We start from the raw sequence: 25,429 nt of genomic DNA, 5'->3' as shown, positions 1-25,429 counted from the left end.
TTCTGAGTTCTCTGCCCATGCTAATTTTTTCTTACAAAATTTAGCTTGGTGTGTTTATTTAAATTAGATGAACTTGAATCATAGATTTAACTTTCTTTATTCTTTTGTGTTTTAGATGGGTAGATTCCAGAAAATGTCTTTATTGAATTTAATATATTAGATGTTAGGACATAGAAAGATACGTAAAATGCAGCCTTTATCCTTAAACCCCTTACTAATTGTTGAGGGAGGTGATAGAATACAAGCATCATGTCCATCTAAATAGAAATCACATATTAGGTTCAGAAGTGTGCCAAAGCACCGCAGAGGAATGCAGCCCTGTGGGATGGGAGGCAGCCTTGACTGGGCCTGAGTAGGTAGACTAGGCCCAGGCAAGGGGCCAAGCAGAGGCATTTCAGGAACATGCAAAGGCAAGGAGACAAAAGTGTACGGGGTTCTTCTTGGAATGGCGAGGGGTCCCGTTTGCTGTGATAGAGAATGTGTGGCGGAAAGTAGCAATCAGGTTGTAAAATATGTTGTGGCCAGAGGGACTCGTGAATGCTAAGTTAAGGAGTTTAACTTAAATCTGCAAGTACTGAGGAGGTTTTGGAACTTTTTAAAGGGGAGAACATAATTTGATGGCAATAATAAAATGATCACTTACTATCCAAGCATTTTTCATCTAAATTTGCCATTCTAACAAGAACACAATGCTGTTAGCCTGTTCAGAAGGTGTATGGTTTCTTTCTTTTTCATTGATAGGTCAGGTTTGTTCCCAACCAGCCACATATTTTCACCTGGTTCCCATGTTATCAACAGAAGACTTATGAGAGTGGTGTTTTGGTTGCTGAAGCTGCTGCAATGAAACTTCAGGTATTCAGTGATACCTGAGACTCAGTGTTAGAGCTCTGAAGCTATGAAAGTCAGCATTACCCCATTCAGTAACCTTTGAAAAAGTTGAAAAAGTGATCAGACTTCGACTCGAGATATGAATGAAGTTGATCTAGATAGAAGTAAGATAAATCAGAATACACGGTAAAAGATGATTTGTCCTTTATATATTTTTAAAAATTTTTTTATTTTGGGGTGCATAGGTCGGGAAACGAACATATGGTCTATATTTTAAAATTGCAACTTCTGTGTGAGATGAAAGGAAGAAATGTTTACTTGGTGCAAAAATTTATATTTTGGGTAGCACATTATCTAATTTAACTTGTATGATCAGCTTATTCAAACACTATAATCATAATCACATGGAATCTTGAATAGGGCATGAAAGTGTGTTGTTTTGTCCAGGTTAGTGTGGTGCCCCAATGCATTCCTGAGAATAAAAATGTATTTGCAAAGTCCCCTTTGGAGACTGGGGAGAAAGGAAGAAATACTTAAGTTCTCTGTCTGGGGAATTCCTGATATTCTTACAAGCAATGGGGACAGCTGATTCAATAGGCTGAGCCTTCGATCTTGGGTTTTGCCTCTATGAAACTTATTCCTGCAAAGGAGAAGCTAAACCTGCTTATAATTAGGCCTGAGAGTCACCCCCAGAGAACCACTTTTGTTGCTCAGATGTGGCCTCTCTCTCTCTAAGCCAACTTGGGAGGTGAACTCACTGCCCTCCCCCCTACATGGGACATGACTTCCAGGGATGTAAATCTCTCTGGCAACATGGGACATGATTCCTAGGGATGAGTGGTACTTGGCCTCATGAGATTGAGAAAGCCTTCTTGACCAAAGGAGGAAGAAAGAAATGAAACAAAATAAAGTTTCAGTGGCTAAGAGATTTCAAATAGAGTTGAGAGCTTATTCTTATGCATTATATAGATATCCCTTTTTAGTTTGTGGTATATTGCAGTGGCTGAAGGAAAGTACCTGAACCTGTTGAACTGTGTTCCAGTAGCATTGGTTCTTGAAGACGGTTGTATAACTCTTTTTCAATGTGACCGTGTGATTGTGAAAACCTTGTGTCTGATGTTCCTTCCCTTTATCCAGGGTATGGACAGATGAGTAAAAAAATAAGGACAAAAAAATACATAAATGAAATTCCTAAAAAAGGGGTAAAATAAATTGGGGAGATTGAAATACTAGTAATCAGTGAGAGGGAGGGCTAAGGGTATGGGATGTATGAGTTTTTCTTTTTTCTTTTTATTTCTTTTTCTGGAGTGATACAAATGTTCTAAAGATAATCATGGTGATGAATACACAATTATGTGATGCTTTTGTGAACCATTGATTGTATACTTTGAATAGACTGTATGTGTGTGAAGATAGCTCAATAAAAATGTATTTAAAAAAAAAAAAGCCTTACCTTCAACCAGTCGCCTATATGCTAATGATAATATGCATGAGACTGAAGAAACCAAGTAGCTTAGAGTTAAATGGATTCCATATTAGATTTAATTCTAGTTCTTATCACAAATCAAAATAAAATCGTCTTTTAAATAATCCATTTATCTGTGATTGTCTTTTGTACATTTTAAGACCCTGTCAAAATAGTTATAACAGAATGAACTGAATGTTTCTTCTTCAATACTAGACTAGCTCCCAGGCCAAATTTCATAGTCGTTTTTCTATTTAAGTTAGTAAAAAATAATCAAATAGCAATTAATATATCATTTTTCCTGTTTTTTCTCATATAAATTCCTTGTATGCCATTTTACTGATTAAATATTTTAGATATAATCATTGATTAGAATTTAGATTTTGCAAATTTAGTAACTTCAATTAGGCTTTCCATAATCACATACATTAACTGTTTTATGTGGCCCCTGAAGACAAATTCAAAAACATTATGAACTGCATTATTATTATTATCAGCCTTTTTCAGATTTACCGGTGGTTTACAACAGTACACCAATGTGACAAAAATTCAGCACCTATAATATCTTTGAAGAGAAGCGCTAAATGACTTGTCATCACATTTTTTAACCCAAATTTTATTTTCAAAGAATCCATGCCTTTAAGCACTAGGTCTTACCTAACTAGAAGAGGAGATGGAAATTTTTATAATTATAAATATTTAGTAGAGTTAGAATTTAGGATATTAAAAAATGTGAATGTTTCTGGATTTAATAGATCATTGGATCAAAGATTAATTTAAAATGGGCAAAAATTTGCATCTTTATAAATTTGCATCTTAATTGCAAGTTGAAATTTAAATAGTTTGCTTCTAACCCTGATGCTATGAAAGCTAATTTAAATATCATAGGAAAATCTAGTAGGTAAATGAATTCATTAGATGCGCTGAGATTATATTATCGCTGTGTGAGACACACCGCAAAGCTGCACAGCCGCCTTGATACTTCTCTGCTGCCCCCTCCCTACTGCCTTGCTGTGCTTCCAGGCTTGGTGTGATCTCTCGCTGAAGCTTTCCCCCACTCAACTGTCTGTTTTGACAGTGTATATTGTCATTGAAATATGCTTCTCATCTATGGTCAGCTCCTTGAGCATAGGACTGTCTTCCAAAAACTTCGTATTCCAATGACTATTTGGTAAATGGTTATGATGTTGTTTAAGTTCTAAAACTTTCACTTTGAAAACTTGTCTGTTCTATGTCCAAAGGAAGAGATGTTTATCTGGTGCAAAATTTATATTTTGGGTAGCGCATTATCTAATTTAACTTGTATGGTCAGTTTATTCAAACATCATAATCACATGGAATCCTGAATAGGGTGTGAGATCTTGTTGGTTTGTCCAGGTTAGTGTGATGCCCCGATACATACCAGAGTAATTAGGGCAGAGAATAAAAAAATATTTGCAAAGTCCCCTTGAGGAACTGGGAGGAAAAGAGGAAATATTAAACTTCCCCATCTTGCAAGCATTGGGGACAACCAAGTCAATAGACTGAGCCCTTGATCTTGGGACTCATCCCTATGAAACTTATTCCTGCAAAGGGGAAGCTAAGCCTACTTATAATTATGCCCAAAGAACCTTTTTTACTGCTCAGATGTGGCCTCTCTCTAAGCCAATTTGGTAGGTGAACTCAGTGCTCTCCCCCCTACATGGGAAATGACTCCCAGGGGTATAAATCTCCCTGGCAATGTGGGACAAGACTTCTAGGAATGAGCTGGGACCCAGTGTCATGGGATTGAGAAAGGCTTCTTGACCAAAAGGGGGAAGAGAGATGAGACAAAGTAAAGTTTCAGTGACTAAGATATTTCAAACAGAGTTGAGAGGTTATCCTGGAGTTATTCTTATGCATTATCTGGATATCCCATTTTAGTTTATGGTGATTGGAGTGGCTAGAGGGAAGTGCCTGAAAGAGTTGAACTGTATCCCAGTAACCTTGATTCTTGAAGACAATTGTATAACTATTTAGCTTTTACAGTGTGACTGTGTGATTGTGAAAACTTTGTATCTGATGCTCCCTTTATCCAGGGTCTGGACAGATAACTAAAAAAATAAGGACAAACAATAAATAAATAATGGGGGGGTGGATAAGGGTAAAAAAATATTGGGTGGATTGAAGTACTAGGGGTCATTGTGAGGTTAAGGGTATGGGATGCATGAATTTTTCCTTTTTATTCTTTTTCTGGAGTGATTCAAATGTTCTAAGAATGATCATGATGATGAATACACAACTTTGTGATGATATTTTGAGCCATTGATTGTATACTTTGGATGGACTGTATGTGTGTGAAGATATCTAGATAAAAAAGAATTTTTTTTAAAAGAGGAAACTTCTCTGTTCTATGAGAAAAGCCTTCACTCACCCCTACAACTGTGAGATCTTAATTTTCATAGCATCTTATCAATTAGAAATCTTTGTGGTGAGAGAATGACTCAGTTTTGCCCTTCACTAGCTAAGTGATGGTTAAGGCACTGAATTAATTTCTCTAGGCTTTTGTCTTGAATCTTTTAAATGAAAGTTTTGAGTAGATGATCTCCATGTTCCACTGAAGCCTCACAGCTCAGTGGCCTAGAGGTAGAGTGGAGTTTGAAAGACTTACAGTAGACTGAAGGTTACAGCCAGAGTCTCTTCCCCTCTTGAAGCTGACTAGGCAGTGACCGGTGCTTACTGAGTATTTGTGCTTACCTGCAGTGCCTTGAAGATTTATGTATATGATGTTCTTGAGGTAAAAGAAAGGTTAATGTGGAATATCAAATATTAAATTATGTTAGGTGTAATTTGTGTTAACTATATTTTGCTGTATTCTCATTTGAAAATTGGTTACTCATGTGTGGTACATGGGATCACTAGAATATAAAATTAGGCTAATTAAGATACTCCATTTCCTCATCATCATGATTATTAGAATATTCAAAGTATTTTTGGAAAGTTGGGTCTTGAAAATATTTGAAATAGTCTCAAAAAAGGTAACTTGAAATATGTTTTAATGGTGGTCAGTGTATTTTATTTTGCTTCAAGAAAGTTCAGTAAAGGATTCTAAGCAAACACAAAACAATCACAACAATTTAAAATTTTTGCTTTTGGACATTTTTTCTTTTATCTGTGATCAAGGATTCTGAATTTTTGATGTTTATTTCTCTTTTTTTATTTTATATATTTTCAGCTCATTTAGAAGCTAGTTTTGAGGAGGTAGAAAAACATCTATTGCATCTGGAGGATTTATGTGGGCAGTGTGAATTAGAAAGATACAAACATATGCAGTCCCAACAACTGGAAAATTACAAGAAAAATAAGAGGTGAGTTGGAAAAATTAGTCACAATACTTATTTTCAATTTCAGAGTTTTCCATATTACTTTTATATTCTATTCTTTATAAATCTGAACTGATAAAAGTCAAAAGGTTCAATGTGTAAAGCTCATTATAGTAAGCTTTCAAAAACATGATTATTATTTTTTTACAACCAGCTGTTGTCATTTTATGGAGATGAGTTCTGAAAGGCTAAGGATAGGGTAAAACTCGTGAATCCCCAGTATGTAGATGGAGGGGAACAGAGCAAAGAGTCAAAGTTTTCCAAGAAAGTAGGAACCTGAACTAGAAATGCAAGAGAAGTCTAAGGGTAGCAGCCTCTTTTGGTTTGATAATGCTGCCAGAATGCGGTATACCAGAAATGAGTTGTCTTTTACAATGGGGATTTATTAACTTAGCAACTTATAGTTCCTAGGCCATGAAAATGTCCAATTCAAGGTATCAACAGTATGATACCTGTACTCTAAAGACAGGCTGCTGGCATCCTGGATAGCTCGATTACATGGGCACCTGGCCAGCATCTGCTGGGCTTTCTCTCCCAGGTTTTGTGGCTTTCAGCTTCTGGCTTCAGTAGATTCTTCTCTGCTTTACTATGGGTCCTTTCAGCTTTTCCAGGCTTTTCTCTGAATTTCATCTCTTATTCTCTGTGTTTTATCGTCTTATAAAGAACTCTGGTAAGAGGATTAGGACCCACCTTGAATGGAGTGGGTCATATCTCAATTGAAATAACCTAGTCAGACCTAACCCACAATAGGTCTATACCCACAAGAATGGACTAAACTTAAGAACTTGATTTTGGGTTGTACATAACAGCATCAAACTACCATAGCTTGCTAAATTAGATATTGCGTCCCAACTCATGTGGTGAGCATCTAGGATGGAGCTGGAAGTTGCAGGGTGGGTATCTCTGAAGTCCATGGGGAAGTCCGTGCTAGCTGGGGAGAGTGTTTGAGTGATCAGCTGTCATCTTTATTGAGCAGAGAAGGAATTGAAGCTCTGCCAGAGATTATTAAATGGGAGAAAACAAAAGTCATAAGATTGTAGTTGGTAAGGCTGAAGAGCAGATTTGGTGGCTAGAGTGGGCAACACAGACTACTGATTTTAAGCTTATTGGTACAATGAGTAGTTCTGGGTCTGGGGTATGGCAGTAGGGGATTGCTAGCATGACAGGAAATGATGGTCACGGATGTACAGAAGGTAAAAAAAAAAAAAAAGGGAAACTAATGTATACTTTAAGTGTAGTGGATTACTATATCGGTGTTAAAATTTCCTAGAGTGATGCTAAGGATCAAGTAGAGAGGAAAACCTGGGTATTATAGAGCAAAAATTTCCAGCCCAGTCCGTGTGTCCTAGGGATGGGTTCTAAATGTTAAAGAGTCATAAGGATCACCTGGGGAGAGTGTTTAATATGCAGACTCCTGAGCTCTATTTTCCGAGGGTCTAATTCCAGTGGATTGCTTTAAACAAACATTCCAGGTGATTCTGATATGGGTGGTTCCATGGGTCAGAGACCACATTTTGAGACTGGGGAGAGTACCCTGGTGCAGGCTATTAGTAGAAGGGCTTTAAGGGACCATGGAAAATTTGTTTGCAAAAGTTTGTATGTATGTGATTTTTGTTGAAGCGATTTCTATAAATTTAACTTGCCCTGTAAAGATTACAGCAAGGGTATATGACCAAAGTGGAACCCTTTTCAGAGGAATGACTTTTGAATGAGTGGGCAAATGTTATGATTCAGGGCATTTCCAGGTTGATATATGGGCTATGGGAGATAAAGAACTTTCCCTCAAGAAGGAAGTAGAGTTAGAGATGGTTAAGACAGTCTTCAATTCTAAATGAAAGAACAGGGAAGTATTCTGCTGTGAATAAGTTAATCATGTGTGTTTTTAAAATAATGTAGCAAGAATTTCAAGGAATGTGATAAGAAGTCTTAGAATTTTGAAAGGAAATTTTGCAAGAGGCTGGGCAACTTGGATACAGGTTGTGTGACCCTAGGCAACTTACATGGTTTTCACACCTGTAAAATGGTGTGAAATAATAGTACTTTCTGGGTTGTTTTAAGGACTGAATTAGTCAAATGCTTAGAATAGTGTAAGATATATGGTATTTGCTGTCAGTGTTAGCCAATGCTAGCTCACTTGGATTATTACTTGTGCAACAAATGGATGGGTAGTCCATATTTTTAATGAGTTCTTTTTTTTTTAGATAGTTGGATATAAAAATTTTATGAATATTATGTTCTGTCAATTTGTATTGAAGTTCAGTTATTTGGTATATGATACTTATAATACATAATGTTAACTTTCAGGTTTGATAAGTTAAAATGATTAGATAGAAAAAAGTGGCAAAATTCTGAAATTTTACTTGTCATACTTTTCCTCACCCTCACCTAATAACTTAGATATATATTTAGTGTATTATAATTTATGTTATAAAATGAAACAGCATCACTTGTAATTTAAGTAAAAGCCAAAATGTACTACATATGTCTTAGTGTTTCGTATAATTGAAATGACAGAATATTTTTTTCAAGGGTGTTTTTTTGTGAAAAATAATATATATATACAAAAAAAGCAATAAATTTCAGCACATACTGCAACAAATAGTTATAGAACAGATTTTGGATGGATAGGGGTTACAGTTCCACAATCTGTTTTTCCTTCTATCTGCTCCATGACACTGGAGACTAAAAGAAATGTCACTATAATGATTCCACAGTCGTACACATTTGTTAATTCCTGTCTTCTCTGTTATAACTCCACTTTCTCCTTTGATCTTTTTCCCAATCTTTAAGGGTGTTTGGGTTATGCCTATTCTAACTTTTTCATGTTGAAAAGGTCTGTCAATAATATAGGATGGTGGATGGAATTAGTTGATATTCTTCAAGACTTCTCTGGCCTAGAAACTCATCTGGAGGATTTAGGTTTCTGGAAAGTAATCATAGGGCATGGAACCTTCATTAATTTCTGATGGAGCCCTAGGTGTATTTTAGATTTGGCAGGAATGATTTTTTGGGGGGTTTGGCAAACCGTGGTAAACAGCAATATGTAGCTGAAGCTTGTGTAAGAGAAGCCTCCAGAATAGCCTCTCTAATCTATTTGAAGTCTCTAAGCCACTGATACCTTATTTTATTACAATTCTTTTCCCCCTTTTGGTCAGGAAGGCATTGTTGATCCCATGGTGCCAAGGCCAGGCTCATTCTGACATTCGTGTCCCATGTTGCTAGGGAGACTTTCACCCCGAAGTCATGTTGCATGTAGCGGGGAACGTATTGATTTTACTTGCAGAGCTGGCCTTAGATCTGAGCCACAAATGAGGTCCTCTGCAAGTATCTCTTAGGCATAGGTAGGCTTAGCTTCTCCGCTATATAAATAAACTTCCCAAGGGCAAGTCTTAACATCAAGGGCTTGGCCTATTGACTTTGGAGTTCCTAATGTTTGAGACAGTTTCAGATGTTTCCCCAGTAGTAGTGTTTAGTAGTTCCATATTTTTTTCTCCCATCTCTCAAGGAACCTTGCCAATACTTTATAATTATCTGCTCAACATACTCAGGAACGTATCTGGGCATTACATTAAGCTATACAGAATTACAAACCCTCATTCCCATTCTGGGCTCCATGTGTTTGGGCTATTTAAATGATCTATCCAGACAGGTTGAGTTGGATTATGAGAATATTTGTTTTTTAGAGGTAGGTTTTTGTAGTGGAAAGAGCACTGTCCTTGAGGTCAGAAGACCTGAGTCCTGGCTCATTGCTGATAACTGTATGCTCTTGGGCAAACTAATCACTTCCTTGTACCTCATCCTGCTGCAGAATAAAGGCTTGCTCCATCTAAAACATTCTTGGCGGGCATTTGAAAGGGTTTGAAAAATTTACATATTCTTAGTAAACATAGATGTAATAAACAGTTTTGTTGATGGTGCCTGTTACTGTGAAATACGGAAGAAAAAAATAGTGTGAGAGTTAGGACTGTATTGGGGCTTAAATCATGTCCCCCACAAGAAACATGTACAAGACCCAATCCCTGGTCCTGTGGGCGTGAACCCATTTGTAAATAGGATCTTTGAAGATATGATTAGTTAAGGCATCCCCAAACAGAGTAAGGGAGGGCCTTAATCCAATGTGGCTCAAGTTCTTATAAGCAAAAGAAATTAGACAAGAAAGGAGAGGCCCCAGGGAGCAGCTAGAAGCTGAAAATCAATGGAGCCCAGAAGAGAGCAGAGAAGGTACCAAAACCATGTACAGAAGAGAAAGGAGAAGATGCCGCCATGTGCATTGCCATGTAACAGAAAAGCCAAGGAACCCCAAAGATTGCCAGCTAGCCAGAAGATACCAACCTTGGGAGGAAGCAATTCTTATAGCCCCTAAATCTGTGAGCCTATAAATTTCTGTTAAGCCAACCATTGTATGGTAGCTGTTTTAGCAGGTAGAAAACTAAAACAGACTACAGTTATTATCAGTAACTTGAAATCTATAGGTAAAATAATAGTAAATATTTCATACTCTTTAACAGGCCACATTTTAGCAATTGTATAACTGTTTTCTTGTTCTCAAGGGCAGCATGAGATTAAGGTCATTTTTTTTTTTTTTTTTACGTAAGAGGAACTTCAAGGATGAGAAATTTAACTGGTACCTTATATTGACTTTCCAAGACCTTGGCTGAAAAGAATATAAAGAATGTAGATATTTATTTGTTAATAGTTCCTTATAGCATCTTCACAAATAAATATTTATCAATAATGCCAATGTGTTTTCCATCTAATTGTCTGTTAATACAGTCTTGTGATTGAAATTGAAGTCTTATTTTTATCCTGAAATTATTATTTCTGGTTAATTCACAGTGTTTAATAACAGAAACACAATTTGTTTGGGCTAATGGGAGAAGTCCTTGAAGATATAAGCTTGAATTTCTTTGGTGCTTGCTATCTGTATGACCTTTTGGAAATAGCCTATCTTCTCTTAGGCTTTATTTTCTTAACTATAAAATAGAATAATGACATTTTGATGCATGGTTATTGAATATAGTCTTTTTTTTCTACAAGGAACTGCTTGCTTAATTTAAGAAATTACTTTCAGAATAAATAGGTGAGTTCCATTTTCTGCTGTTGTTTTTGTAGGGGTTTTTTTTTTAATGCAATTTACTGAGATGTTCTAGTTTGCTAGCTGCTGGAATGCAATATACCAGAATGGCTTTTAAAAAGGGGAATTTAATAAGTTGCTAGTTTAGAGTTCTAAAGCTGAGAAAATGTCCCAATTGAAGCAAGCCTATAGATATGTCCAATCAAAGACATCCAGGGAAGGATACCTTGGTTCAAGAAGGCCGATGAAGTTCAGGGTTTCTCTCTCAAGTGAGAAGGCACATGGCGAACACGGTCACAGTTTCTCACTCAGCTGGAAGGGCACATGGCGAGCATGGTGTCATCTGCTAGCTTTCTCTCCTGGCTTCCTGTTTCATAAAGCTCCCTGGAAGGCGTTTTCCTTCTTCATCTCCAAAGCGCTGGCTAGCGAACTCTGCTTTGTGGTGCTGCAGCATTCTCTGCTCTTTCTGAATCGCTCATTCTCCAAAATGTTTCTTCTTTTATAGGACTCCTGTAAGCCAATCAAGACCCACCCAGATGGGTGGAGATGCAATTCCCTTAATCCAGCTTAACAACCACTCTTGATTGGGAGACATCTCCAGGGAGATGATCTGTAATACAGTATTGAATATGGATTATTCTGCCTTTATGAAATGGGATTTAGATTAAAACATGGCTTTTCTAGGGGACATACATCCTTTCAAACCAGCACATGAGGTATAATCACATACCATAAAATCTACCCAAAGTATATAATCATTGACTCTCAGTATCATCATGTAGTTGTGCGTTCATAACCACAATCAGTTTTTTTTAAAACATTTTCATTACTCCAGTAAGCAAAGAAGAAAAAAGAAAAAGAGAAAACCCAAAACATCCTGTTCCTTTTTTCCCCCACATCTTTGGTTTCTAGCATTGGTACGGTATATTTGTTACTGTTGATGAAAGAATATTAAGATATCTCTGTTAACTATCGTTCATAGTTTGCAATAGGCATGTTTTTTTCCTTAAATAGAATGCTGTCATTAACTCCTTGTCATAGTTTTCTACATTTGTTCTAGTTCACGGAGGAAATTTTTTATATTTGTACTGTTAATAACACCTTATCATCCACCACATGTTTACTGAGTTATATATTCCCATGTTTTAACCTCTGGCTTTCCTTCTGTTGATTGATATTTATGAGTCTAAAGTTCCCCTATCAACCATACTCACATAGTTAATTATGCTCACAATAATGCATTATCATTATCTCTATCCATTTCCACTAATTTAAATTCAACCTAGTTAAAAATTCCATACATGTTACACAATCGTTCCCCATTTTCTAGCCTCATTCTATCCCCGGGTAACCTATATTCTAGATTCTATGTCCATGAGTTTACATAGTGTAATCAGTTCATATTAGTGAGCTCATACAATATTTGTCCTTTCGTATGTGACTTCTTTCGCTCAACATAATGTCTTCGAGATTCATCCGTATTGTCGCATGCTTCAGGACTTCATTCATCTTACAGCTGAATAATATTTTGTCATATTTATAGGCCATATTTTCTTTATCCATCCATAAGTTGATAAACACTTGGATTGTTTCCATCTTTTGGCAGTTGTGGATATTGGTGTGCAAATGTCTTTGCATCCCTACTTTCTGTTCTTCTGGGTGTATACCAAGTAACAGGGTTGCTGAATCGTAGGGCAACGCTATACATAACTTTCTGAGGAACTGCCATGCTACCTTCCACATGGCTGTACCATTTTCCATATCCACCAGCATTGAATGCATCCTCTTCAATACTTGTAGTTTCCTTTTTATTTAATAGTGACCGTTCTAATAGATGTGAAATATTTCATTGTGGTTTTTGAATTGCATTTTCCTAATAGTGAAGATAAGCATCTTTTTATGTGCTTTTTAGCTACTTGTATTTCCTCATTGGAAAAATGTTTATTCGTGTCTTTTGCCCATTAAAAAATTTTTGTTGTCTTTTAATGTTGAATTGTAGAATTTCTTTGTACATTCTGGATGTGAAGTCCTTATCAGATATGTGGTTGCCAAATAGTTTCCCCATTGAGTAAACTGCTTTTTCATCTTTTTTGACAAAGTTCTTTGAAGCACTGAAATGAATGATTCAATTTTGAGGAGGTTCTATTTATCTGTTTTTTCCTTCATTGCTTGTGCTTTGTGTGCAAGGTCTAGGAAACTATGAGAGTCTTTTCAAAGGGCTAGATAAAATTAGGATCACATAGCTCATAGAATCACTGGCAATTCTCAATTCCAGGTAACTTGCCTTTCTAAATACAAATAGTGGAAATACTGAATATGTAATATTGCTTAGATCTATTTATAAACTATGATCTTTCTGAGCTCAGCTTATTTTAATCATAATATAAAAAGATGGAATGTCTTTTTAAAAGAAATTTTCTGGAATGTCTTTTTAAAAGAAATATTCGAGTTATATGTGGCTGATTAATAATTGGTCAAATATAAATAATATATTTGGTTTGATAGTATTAAGAGACTAGAGCAAGTTTATTCAGTCAAGTGTAGATTGATCAAAAAATCTTTTAAATAAATCATGTAGAACATTTACTATTCAGAGATATTTTATTTACATTTTTAGTTCTGCCTTGGTTACTTTAATTCAAACTTGAGAAATCGAAAACTGGGAATAAATTGGAAACTAGTGCAATGTCTATGGTAATGTTTATGGTCTATGGTAATTACACCATAATATTTTCAATTGATATAGAACTTCAGTTTAACACAATGGAGTCCACACAATCATTTACCTCTATACTTTACTGAAATGTTACTAAAATGATAATAAGGAAGTTTTTGAAAGCTACAGTTCAAAAGAAAAAAAGAGTAGAAGAAAAACTAATCATAGACGAGAGAATACACTAATGAAAATGGATGGATAAGTGTTAACTGACTTAGAAAAGCAGAGCAATCTGAAACCTAAGCTGAAATTTGAATGCCTTTAGAGGGAACTGTGACATAAGGCAAGCTGGTGTATGCTACAGATTTCTAGAAAGACTCAGGAATTGAAGGCACCAGGAAACCTGTGCTGAAAGCAGGAGGCTTGGTTGAAAGAATCTGCATGGAACAGGTAGATCCCTCCTCTTCTCAGTCAGGTGATTATACCAGCCCTAGCTCTTCAAGAGACGTGGATTTGGACCCAAGCTTCAGGCTTGATACTAGACACAGTTGAGGACAGGTAGAAGTACAGTTAAAAACAGAGGGAATAAGTGAAAATCTACATATCAAATAGTGAGTTTCTTTAGACCTCTTTCTGTATTGGCTCTAGGAACTCTGGTAGCCAAATTATACCCCTTTGCAGAAGACTGAAGAGTTTGTTGAGGAACTGACCAATCCAAGAGAAAAGGACTGCAGATATGGATATTTAGGGAGTTCTCTGATGAAACAACTAGATCCTCATCTTAAGATCCTCTGACAATGGACCCTGTACCTCAATACATGAATTCTAATCCAACTTTGGGGTGCTTCATTTTTTTTTTTTTACTTCTTTTTTTTAAAATTTTTTTTTATCATCAAATGGGCTTTTTTTCTTTATTGTGAAAAATAACATGTGCAAAAAAGCAATGCATTTCAAAGCACATCACAGCAATCACTTGTAGAACAGATTATAGAGTTTAGTATGAGTTACAATTCCATGTTTTTAGATTTTTACTACTAGCTGTTCCCAGACACTAGAGATTAAAAAAAAATCAGTATAGTGATTCAGCAATCATACTCATTTGTTAAACCCTACCTTCTCTGCATAACTCCACCATCACCATCTTTCTCTCACTTTTTAGGGGTGTTTGGGCTATGCCCATTCTAACTTTTTCACGTTGGAAGGGGCTGTTGATAATATGGGATAAAGGGATGGAAATAGTTGATGTTCTAGAAAGGCTGGCCCCTCTGCATTTCAGGACATATCTGGTCTACTGACCCATTTGGAGGTTGTAGGTTTCTGGAAAGTTATCCTAGTACATGGAATTTTGTAGAATCTTAACATAATATCCTAGGTATGCTTTAGGATTGGAAGGAATGGTTTTGGTTGGGGTTTTTTCAGTAGCAATGTCTAACTGAAGCTTGCATGAGAGTGACCTCCAGAGTAGCCTCTCAACTCTATTGGAAATCTCTTAGTCACTGCTACCTTATTTATTATACTTCTTTTCCCCTTCTTGGTCAGGATGGGAATGTTGAGCCCACAGTGCCAGGGCCGTGCTCATTCCTGGGAGTCATCTCCCATGCTACCTCGAAGACTTTTACCCCTAGATGTCATGCCCCACAGAGGACTGATTTCACTTGTAGAGTTGGGCTTAGAGAGAGAGTGGCCACATTGAAGCTATACTAAGCTTCTCTGCTACATACATAAGCTTCTCAAAAGCAAAGCTTATGATCAAGGGCTTGGCCTATTGATTTGGGTGTCCCTAATATTTGATGCAGTATCTGGGGTTTCTCCGATGGTAAAATTTCATAGTTCCCTACTTTTTCTTCCATACCTCAAGGGACTTTGCCAATACATTTTGCTTCTTTGCTTAAATATATTCTGGGGTATATCTAGACATTACATTAAGCTATACAGGATTGAAGGTTATGATGCCTCATTAAAAAAATATTTTATTAGAAAATCTTCACACACATATATTCCATACATGATGTACAATCAGTGGCTCACAATATCATCACATAGCTGTGTATTCATCACCATGATCATTTTTTAGACCATTTGCATCACTCCAGAAAAAAGGAAAAGAAAAAGAAAACTCATGCATACCATACACCTTACCTCCCTCCCATTGACCACTAGTGTTTCCATCTACCCAAATTATTTTACCCTTTGTCCTCCCTATTATTTATTAATTTTATATCCATATTTTTTCACTCATCTGTCCTGGATAAAAGAAACATCAAACACAAGGTTTTCACAACACACAGTCACAGTGTGAAAGTTTTATCTTTATACAGTCATCTTCAAGAATCAAAACTGCTGGAACACAGATCAACAATTTCAGGTACTTCCATCCAGCCACTCCAATACACCACAAACTAAAAAGGGTATCCATACAATGCATAAGAATAGCCTCTAGGAAAATCTCTCAAGTCTGTATGAAATCTATCAGCCACTGAAACTATTTTTTCTCATTTCTCTCTTCCCCCTTTTGGTCAGGAAGACGTTCTCAATCCCTCGATTCTGGATCCCAGCTCATCCAGGGATTTCTGTCCCCTGTTTCCAGGGAGTTTTACACCCCTAGGAGTCATGTCCCACTTAGGAGGGAGGGCAGTGAGTTCACCTGCTGAGTTGGCTTAGAGAGAGATGCCACATCTGAACAACAAAAGAGGTTCTCTGGGGGTGATAAGGCCTAATTTTAAGTAGGCATAGCCTATCCTTTACAGGAATAAGTTTCATAGGGGCAAACCCCATGATTGAGGGCTTAGTCTATTGATTTGGTAGTCCCCACTGCTTGTGAGAATATCAGAAATTCTCCAAATGGGAAAATTGAGTATTTCCTCCTTTCTTCCCAGTCCCCCAAGGAGACCTTGCAAATACTTCATTTACTGCCCACATTACTCTGGGATATATTGGGGCATCACACTAACCTGGGCAAACCAACAAAAATCTCATGCCCTGTTCAAGATCCCATGTACTTACGGTGTTCAGCTAATCTGACCATACAAATTAAATTAGGAAATGCACTACCCAAAATATATGTTTTGCATCAAATAAACATTTTTCCCTTTGGTCTCACACAGAAGTTGAAGTTTTAAAATATGGGCAATATTATCATTTACCCTGTATCTGATTTACCTTAGTTCTGTACAGATCAACTTCATTCATATCTCTACACGAAGTCTGATCACTTTTTCAACTCTGTTTAAACAGTTCCTATATGGGGTACTGCTGACTTTCATAGTTTCAGAGTTCTAACTCTGAGTCTCAGTTGTCACATAAATACCCAAAATTTCTGGGTTCGACCAGGTTGTAAACAAACAGCTCAGTATCTCAGAATTTAGAAATAACAGTTATGTGTCCTGCATATATGTGACTGCAAAAAGAACTTACAATCTAGGACTCTTTACAGTAGGCTCCAACGTGTTGACCCTGTTCATCATGATTAAGGCATGATGATTTTTTTTTTTTTTTTGGCATGGGCAGGCTCTGAATATCAAAACCAGGTCTCCGGCATGGCAGGCGAGAATTCTGCCACTGAGCTACTGTTGCTTACCTGGCATAATAATATTTGTCTTTTTTGTTCCTAATGTTCCATTCAACATATAGTCCTTAAGCTTCATTCACCTTGTTGCATACCTCACAACTTCATTCCTTCTTGGGGCTGCTCAGTAGTCCGTTGTATGTATACACCATAGTCCTTCCTTTCCTCAGTCATTGTAGCATAAACACCAGTGTGCAAGTGTCCATTCCTGTCCCCCAACTAAGTTCCTCCAGGTATATACTGAGCAATGGGGATTCAGGATCATATGGTAACCCCATCCCTAACCTCTTGTAGAACCACCACACTGCCCTTCAAGGGGCTGCACCTCTCAGTTTCCCTACTGACTATGAGTAGTTTCTGAGTTTTCTCTAGCACTTGTTTTTCTCTGTTCATTTTTAAACAGCAACCTAAGTGTATAGACATGCCTTCACCACAGTAATATATCTGAAGACATTTACTTTTCTTCCACAAAGAATTCATACCCCCTCCCTTATATCCCCTGCTTGTTGACATTTACTTTTGGTATAATGCCCTTGTTACATTCAGTGGAAGCATATTACAATGTTACTGTTGGCTGTAGACCCTAGCTTGCATTGATTATACTTTTTCCTGTATATCACCTATTTTCAGCACCCTGCAATATTGACATTCATTCATTTTTTATTTGTACGTTTAATCCACCATTATTGTCCACTCTAGGCATCCCTAAATTATACCATCTCTGTCTTTATTCTCTATCTTTCCTTCTGGTTTCATACACGCCCCCAGCCCTTCTCCTTCAATCATACTCACATTCAGCTTCATTCAGTGTACTTATATTATTGCACTGCAATCAGGTACTATCGTGCTATCCATTTCTGAATTTTTACACTCAGTTCTGTTGCACAATCTGTATTACTTCACCAATTGCCCAATCTCTACACAATTTCTATCTTCTATTAACCTGTGTTCTTACCTTCAATTCTCAAAGTTCACTCATTAATGTTAGCTTATATTAATGAGACCGTACAGTATATTTCTCCTTTTGTTTCTGACTGATTTCACTCAGCATAATACCTTCAAGGTTCATCCACATTCTTTTATGCTTCATGACTTTATTCTATCTTACAAAGCTACATAATATTCCATTGTGTGTATATACCATAGCTTGTTTAGCCACTCATCCATTAATGAACATTTGGGCCGTTTCCATTTCTTAGCAATTGTAAATAATGCTGCTATAAACATTGGTGTGCAAATGTCTATTTTTGTCCTTGCCCTCAGGTCCTCTGATATATAGCTAGTAATGGGATAACTGGATCATATGGTAATTCTATAACTTAGCTTCCAGAGGAACTGCCAAACTGCTTTCCAGAGCCATTGAACCATTTTATATCCCAACTAACAGTGGATAAGTGTGCCCCTTTTTCCACATCCTCTCCAGCGCTTGTCATTTTCTGTTGTTTGTTTATTTATTTTTGATAATGGCCATTCTAGTGGGTGTCAGATGATATCCCATTGTGCTTTGATTTGCATTTCCCTAATAAGCAGTGGAGTTGGGTGTCTTCTCATGTGCCTTTCAGCCATTTGTATTTCCTCTTCTGAGAAGTGTCTGTCCATGTCTTTTGCCCGTTTTTTGATTGGGTTGTTTGTCTTTTTGTTGAGTTAAAGAATGTCTTTATATATTCTGGATACTAAACCCTTATTTGGTATGTGGTTTCCAAATTTTGTCCCCCATTGTGTAGACTGCCTTTTTACTTTCTTGACAGAGTTGTTTGATGCACAGAAGTGTTTAACTTTGAGGAGTTCCCATTTCTCTGTTTCTTTTTTCAATGCTTGTGCTATGGTGTAAAGTTTAGAAAACCACCTTCTATTGCAAGATTTATAAGATACTTCCCTACATTTTCTTCTAAAAGTTTTATGGTCTTAGATCTAATGTTTAGGTCTTTGATCCATTTTGAGTTAATTTTTGTATAGGGTGTGAGATATGGATTCTCTTTCATTCTTTTGCATATAGATGTCCAGTTCACCAAGCACCATTTATTAAAGAGGCTGCTCTGTCTCAGGTGGATTGGCTTGACCACTTATCAAAGATCAATTGTCCATAGATGAGAGGGTCTATTTCTGAACACTCTTTTTGATTCCATTGGCCAGTATATCTATCTTCATGCCAGTACCATGTTGTTTTGACCACTGTAGCTTCATAATATGTTTTAAAGTCAGGTCGTGTGAGACCTCCCACTTCATTTTTCTTTCTCAAGGTATTTTTAGCTATTCAGGGCACCCTGCTCTTCCAAGTAAATTTCATTAATGGTTTTTCTATTTCTGCAAAATAAGTTGTTGGGATTTAATTGGTGTTGCATTGAATCTGTAAATCAATTTGTATAGAATTGACATCTTAACTATATTTACTCTTCCAATCCATGAACATGATATGCCCTTCCATTTATTTAGGTCTTCCATGATTTCCTTTAGCAATTTCATATAGTTTTATGTGTGTAGGTCTTTTGTATCCTTAGTTAAATTTATTCCTAAGTATTTTATTCTTTTGGTTGCATTTGTAAGTGGAATTTTTTCTTGATTTCCTCCTCAGACTGTTCATTACTACTGTATAGAAACACTACTGATTTTGGGGTGTTGATTTTGTACCCTACCACTTTGCTTTACTCATTTTTTAGCTCTAGTAACTTTGCTGTAGATTTTTTGGGATTTTCAACATATAGTATCATATCATCTGCAAATAAAGTTTTACTTCTTTATGATTTGGATACCTTTTGTTTCTTTTTCTTGTGTAATCACTCTGGCTAGAACTTTCAGCACAGTGTTGAATAACTGGTAACAATGGACATCCTTGTCTTGTTCCTGATCTTAGACGGAAAGCTTTCAGTCTTTCCTCATTGAGGATGATGCTAGCTGTGGGTTTTTCATGTATTTCCTTTATCATGTTGAGGAAATTTCCTTCTCTTCCTAACCTTTGAAGTGTTTTCATCAAGAAAGGATGTTGAATTTTGTTAAACACCTTTTCTGCATCAATCGAGATGTTCGTGTGGTTTTTCTGCTTTGTTTGTTAATATGGTATATTACATTAATTGATTTTCTTATGTTGAACCATCATTGCTTCCCTGGGATAAGTGTAATTGGCCATGGTGTGTAATTCTTTTAATGTGCTGCTGGATTTGATTTGCAAGTATTTTGTTGAGGATTTTTGCATCTATATCATCAGAGAAATTGGCCTGTAATTTTCTTTTCTTGTAGCATCTTCGTCTGGCTTTGGTATTAGGGTAATGTTGACTTCATAGAATGAGTTTGGTAGCTTTCCCTCCACTTCATTTTTTTTTTTTTAAGTGTTTGAGCTGGATTGTTACTAATTCTTTCTTGAATGCTTGGTGGAATTCATATGTGAAGCCATCTGGTCCTGGACTTTTCTTTTTTGGGAGCTTCTTGATGACTGATTCAGACTTTACTTGTGATTGGTTTGTTGAGGTCATCTGTTTCTTCTCAAGTCATTGCTGGTTGTTCATGCCTTTCTAGGAAGTTTTCCATTTCATCTACATTGTCTAGTTTATTAGCATATAGTTGCTCATAGTATCCTCTCATTACCTTCTTTATTTCTGCAAGGTCAGTAGTTATGTCTCCTCTTCCATTTCTGATTTTATTTATTTACATCCTCTCTCTCTCTCTTTTTTTTTTCAACCTAGCTAAATGTCTATTGGAAAATTGGGAAATTTCAGTGATCATTTCTTCCATTAGTTCTTCTTTTCCTTTTCCCTTCTCTTCTCCTTCTGGGATACCCACAACATATATACTCGTGTACTTCATGTTGTCATTCAATTTCCTGAGACCATGCTCATATTTTTCCATTCTTTTCCCTGTATTTTCTTTTGTGTGTCAGATTTCAGATGTCCAGTCCTCTAGTTCACTAATCCTTTCTTCTGCCTCTTCAAATCTATTGTTCTAAGTTTCCATTTTCTTTTTATCTCTTCTGTTGTGCTTTTCATTCCCATAAGTTCTGTGATTTGTTTTTTCAAACCTTTGAGGAGTTCATTTTGTTCACGTAATGTCTTTATATCCTCCCTCAACTCATTGATTTGATTTTTGATAAGATTTTTCATGTCTGGTCAAACATACTGAATTAGATGTTTCAACTCCTATATTTCATTTGAAGTGTTGATTTGTTCTTTTGGGCCATATCTTTGCTTTGCCTAGTATGACTCATTATTTTTTGCTGGCTTCTAGGTGTTTGATTTCCTTAATTAGTTTTTCTGGAGGTTTTCACTCTTTAACCTAGGATTTTCTTGCTAGATGGCTTTTGTTCTCTTATCTGTTCTTTGACATGCAGTTCAATTTATTCTAGACCTCTCACATAGGTTCTGTTTAATTGATCAGAATTTTTCAGCTCTTCCTGCCAGGGGTGTGGTTGAGACAGAGGTGAGGTTGTGGGATGGCTTTAATGCTTCAGTTTTCTAGTCCCTGGGGCCTGAATTCCCTGAAGGGGGGATTCCACTTGAGCTGGGCCCCACCTTTCTCTTGGAGAAGATACACACTTTAGGGAATTAATTCCATCCACCTGACTAGTTTCTTAGTCTCTCCTACACGCTTAATTCTGCCCTTGCCTGGGGCAGTGCTGGAGCCTGAGAGGGCTTCCAGTTCTAGCTAATGAGCTGTTAAGGAGTAGGAAAAAAAAAAGCAAAAAGAAAGCCTTTCCATAGCTGGACCCCTGTTCCTCAGGTTTGTGGATCAAGAGCTTAAGTTGGTATGAGGCTCTGTGTATCTCCAGGCTCTGTGTGCCCCCTTTTCTTGGGGACCAGCCCTTTTCCAGTATTTTGTGCTATCTGACTGAAAACACCTGGGTCCCCCCCCCCCCCATCAGCCCTGCCCCATCTCTACCAGTGCAAAAACTCCTAGTACCTTTAGTGCTTATTCCATTATCTGTGCTGGGGGCCTATTTTCAGTAGTCAGAATTTGTTAATTAATTCCTCAATTAGAGCTTGGTTGAGTTAAGCCCTTGTGGCAAGTTAAGTCTGTTACCTTTCCTTTTGGGAACCAGCTTGTCTCCCCCATGGGTGAGCTTGGGGGACTTACAGTTCTTTGTGGGGTTTCAACCATTTTGCCTAATCCAGACTGGTGTATGCTGTGTGTCTGGTCACTGATGTTCCCTCAGCAGTTATTCCATACTGTTCTTGGCTATTTAGTAGCTGCTCTGGAATACAAACTAAATTTCACTCCTTACTAAGCCTCCATTTTGCCCCACCTCCGGTCCTAGGATATATTTTCTACTCAAGTGCTCACAGATGATTCTCCATGTGAGTCACAAAACATTCTCAATAAATTTTAAAAGATTGAAATTATACAAAGCACTTTCTTTGTCCATAATGGCAAAAAATCAATACAGGTGAAGTACTGGAAAATTCCCAAATATGTGAAGTTAAACGTACTCTTAAAAGAATCAGTGGGTCATAGAGAAATTGTTAAGGAAATAAGTAAATTTTTTAAGATATAGGAAAATGAGAACACAATATATCAAAACTTATGGGATGCAGTGAATGCAGTGCTAAGAGTGAAATGTATAGCCCTAAATGGAGGAATAGCAAACTAATCCCAAAGAAAACAGAAGGAAAGACATGACAAAGATTAGAGCAGAAATAAATGAAATTGTGAATAAAAGAACAGTAGAAAGCATTAGAAAACCAAAAGTTAGTTCTTTATGAAGAATAATAAAATTGACAATTCCTTAGCTGGACTGACAAAGGGAAAAAAAAGAGAAGATGCAAATAAAATCAGAAATGAGGGGGGAGGGTCATTATTACTGACCCCACAGAAGTTAAAAATAGGGCCATGGGTGGGCAACAGTGGCTCATTGGCAGAGTTCTTGCCTGCCATGCCGGAGACCTGGGTTTGATTCCGGGGCCTGCCCATGTAAAAATAAAAAATAATAATGATATCATCATAAATTTTTAGGGTTACTATGAACAACTGTATGCCAACAAATCAGACAAGCTGGGTGAAATGGACAAATTGCTAAAAACACACAAAAAACCTGCACTGACTCTAGAAGAAAAAGAAGACCTCAGCAGACCCATTACAAGTAAAGAAATTGAATCACTAATCAAAACCTCCCAAAATGGAAAAGATGGCTTCACAGGTGGATTCTATCAATCATTTCAAGAAGAATTTCTATCAGTGATTTTCAGCTTCTCCCCAAAAATTATAGAGAGCACTATCAAACTCTTTCGATGAGGCCAGCATCACCTAATACCAAACCCACATAAAAGTACTAGAAGAAAAGAAAATTACAAACCAATTTCTGTTGTGAATATATAGTGTAACAAAATACTTGCACATTGAATCCAACACATATTTAAATGATTATATACTATGGTCAAGTGTGTTTTATTCCAGGTATGCAAGGGTGTTTTAATACAAGAAAATCAATTAATGTAGTACACCACATTAACAAAACTCAGAGGAAAATCACGATAGATTTTTTTGATCATCCTGATAGATACAGAAAAGGCATTTGACAAGATCCAGCATCCTTTCTTCATAAGAATAATTCAACAATAGGAATAGAAAGAAACTTCCCCAACATGAGAAAGGACATATATGAAAAACCCTCAGCTAACATTGTACTCGCTGGAGAAAGACTGAAAGCTTTCCCTCTGAGACAAGGATGTCAGTCTTTCACCATTAAATATGTTAGCTGTGGGTTTTTCATAATGCTTTTTTTTTTTTTTTTACCTTTGAGAAACATTATAATAGATGGTTTAGTCCAAATATTCCTGAAATGAAGGGCATCCTTCTTCAGTGGCTTTACATTGAAATGCCTATGGTATTGGTGGAACTGTGTAGTTGTAGGGAAAAAAATACTTTTAAATTGGTTTTCTAATAACTCTTCTACATATAAAATGATATGATTGCCAGTACTTCACAAGGGCAGGAAATAGAAGCCAACTTGATAAATAGCAAAACATTGCATAGTATATGAGATATGGCAGTATGTGCAAGACAAGTTGCTGATACTGGTAGCTAAATTGTCAGATAGTTCAAAAGTCAAGTGTATAGCAATTCAAGTCTGCTATACAAGTAGGAGATATATTTTTCATAAAATAAGAGTTAATATTTAGTATATGAGCACTAAGACAGAGAATTTAAAATTTATGTTGGTTTGTTTACCTAGCAGTGAGGAAAATGGACTTGAAACTTGGGAGTCAGTTTATATTCTTAGTTGGGGTAGGGGAAGACAGACAATACATGTGTAAAGAAAGGATACTTTGAGATGATAAAATAGTTTGAAGAAAAACAAACTTAATATAATGTAATGTTTAGGCATTGGGAGAGGGCAACTTCAGCTAGGGTGGCAGAAAAGTCCCTTCTGAGAAGAGATACTGTAGAGCAGAGACGTGAATGGAGATCTAGGATCATAACTTCTGAGCAGAAGGAATAATAGGTTCAGAGACTCTGGATCCTGAACAATAATAGATAGGTTAAGGAGAACAAGGAAGTAAAACTAAAAAGAAATGAAGAATCTCAGCCTTTTAAATTTTAACCTTTCCTCTACCACCACAATATTCCTTGGAATGCTTATTAAAATTCTCCCACAATAATTAATTACATTATACTTCAAATTGCACATAAATGTGAATGTAATAAAAATACTTATTATTTCCAAATTTCTGGATCTCTTATGTTTACTCTGTCAGTACTCAGCATATCATCAGAATTACCTAAAATAGTTACATCTTGTGACTTTTAACAATTCTACTTAATTATAAATGACTCATAATTTCAACACAGTCTTTCATTGAACTTGAAATTTGCTTGGGGGCATGCTAAACCATGGAAACATTTTTCACTGATTTATTTAGACTTTGAACTTGTCTCTTAGAAACTCTCATCTAAGTGGTGGTCATTGCTTCTATTGATGCAATTTAGTGCTCATGTATGTTTTAAGAAAAACAACGTTTCTTTGGCTTTATGTGTATACATCCACTACAGAAAATGCTAAAGGGCTGTACCCTTCTTTTTGTTAATGTTTATTTTTGTTTTGTTTTTGGCTAATATATGGAGTGTCAACGAATTTTAGAAAATCTTTAAAACAAATCGTAACAGATTTCTTTTGAGATATTATGCATATTTGTGAATAGTGTCTGACCAGGTTATATTCTAGATAATAATCTGCCAAACTCCTGAGCTTCAGGAAATGACTGTCCAAAATAACTTCCTAGATAGGTAGTGGGACAAAAGGTCTGACTTGTGCTTCATTTTCAGAAAGTTAGGGATGAAGGGGTGGAGGAGGCTTGGCAGACATTGGGCACACAGACCTGGCTTTTTGCTCATGGAACAAAAGAAACCAGTGGCATTCCCCAAGATGAAGTTGGCTATGGGACCAAAAGAGAAAATGCAGTACCTCTTATCCAAAGCAGACAGGAAGAAAGGCAATAATTACCTTCTGAGGTTCTGCAATAGAGGTCCGTTTGCATGCTGATTGGAAAGTGGATTAGGAGAGCTTTCACTTGGTCAA

At 36.6% G+C, this 25,429-nt stretch overlaps 1 protein-coding gene across 3 annotated transcripts in view; it reads left to right on the top strand.

Annotated features, from left to right (window-relative positions):
- The window catches only part of DTNBP1 (dystrobrevin binding protein 1), a 145,626-nt gene that overhangs the window by 22,505 nt on the left and 97,692 nt on the right, over window positions 1–25,429 (top strand). For all 3 annotated transcript variants that reach the window (XM_077143749.1, XM_077143748.1, XM_077143750.1), the window contains exon 6: window positions 5,487–5,619. In XM_077143749.1, the coding sequence (XP_076999864.1) occupies window positions 5,487–5,619 (133 nt within the window). The remainder of the gene's footprint in view (window positions 1–5,486; window positions 5,620–25,429) is intronic.

Source organism: Tamandua tetradactyla, chromosome 25, assembly GCF_023851605.1.
Source record: "Tamandua tetradactyla isolate mTamTet1 chromosome 25, mTamTet1.pri, whole genome shotgun sequence".
Taxonomy (NCBI): Eukaryota; Metazoa; Chordata; class Mammalia; order Pilosa; family Myrmecophagidae; genus Tamandua; species Tamandua tetradactyla.
The sequence above is the reverse complement of the archived record's forward strand: the minus strand, read 5'-3'. Positions and strand labels throughout refer to the sequence as shown.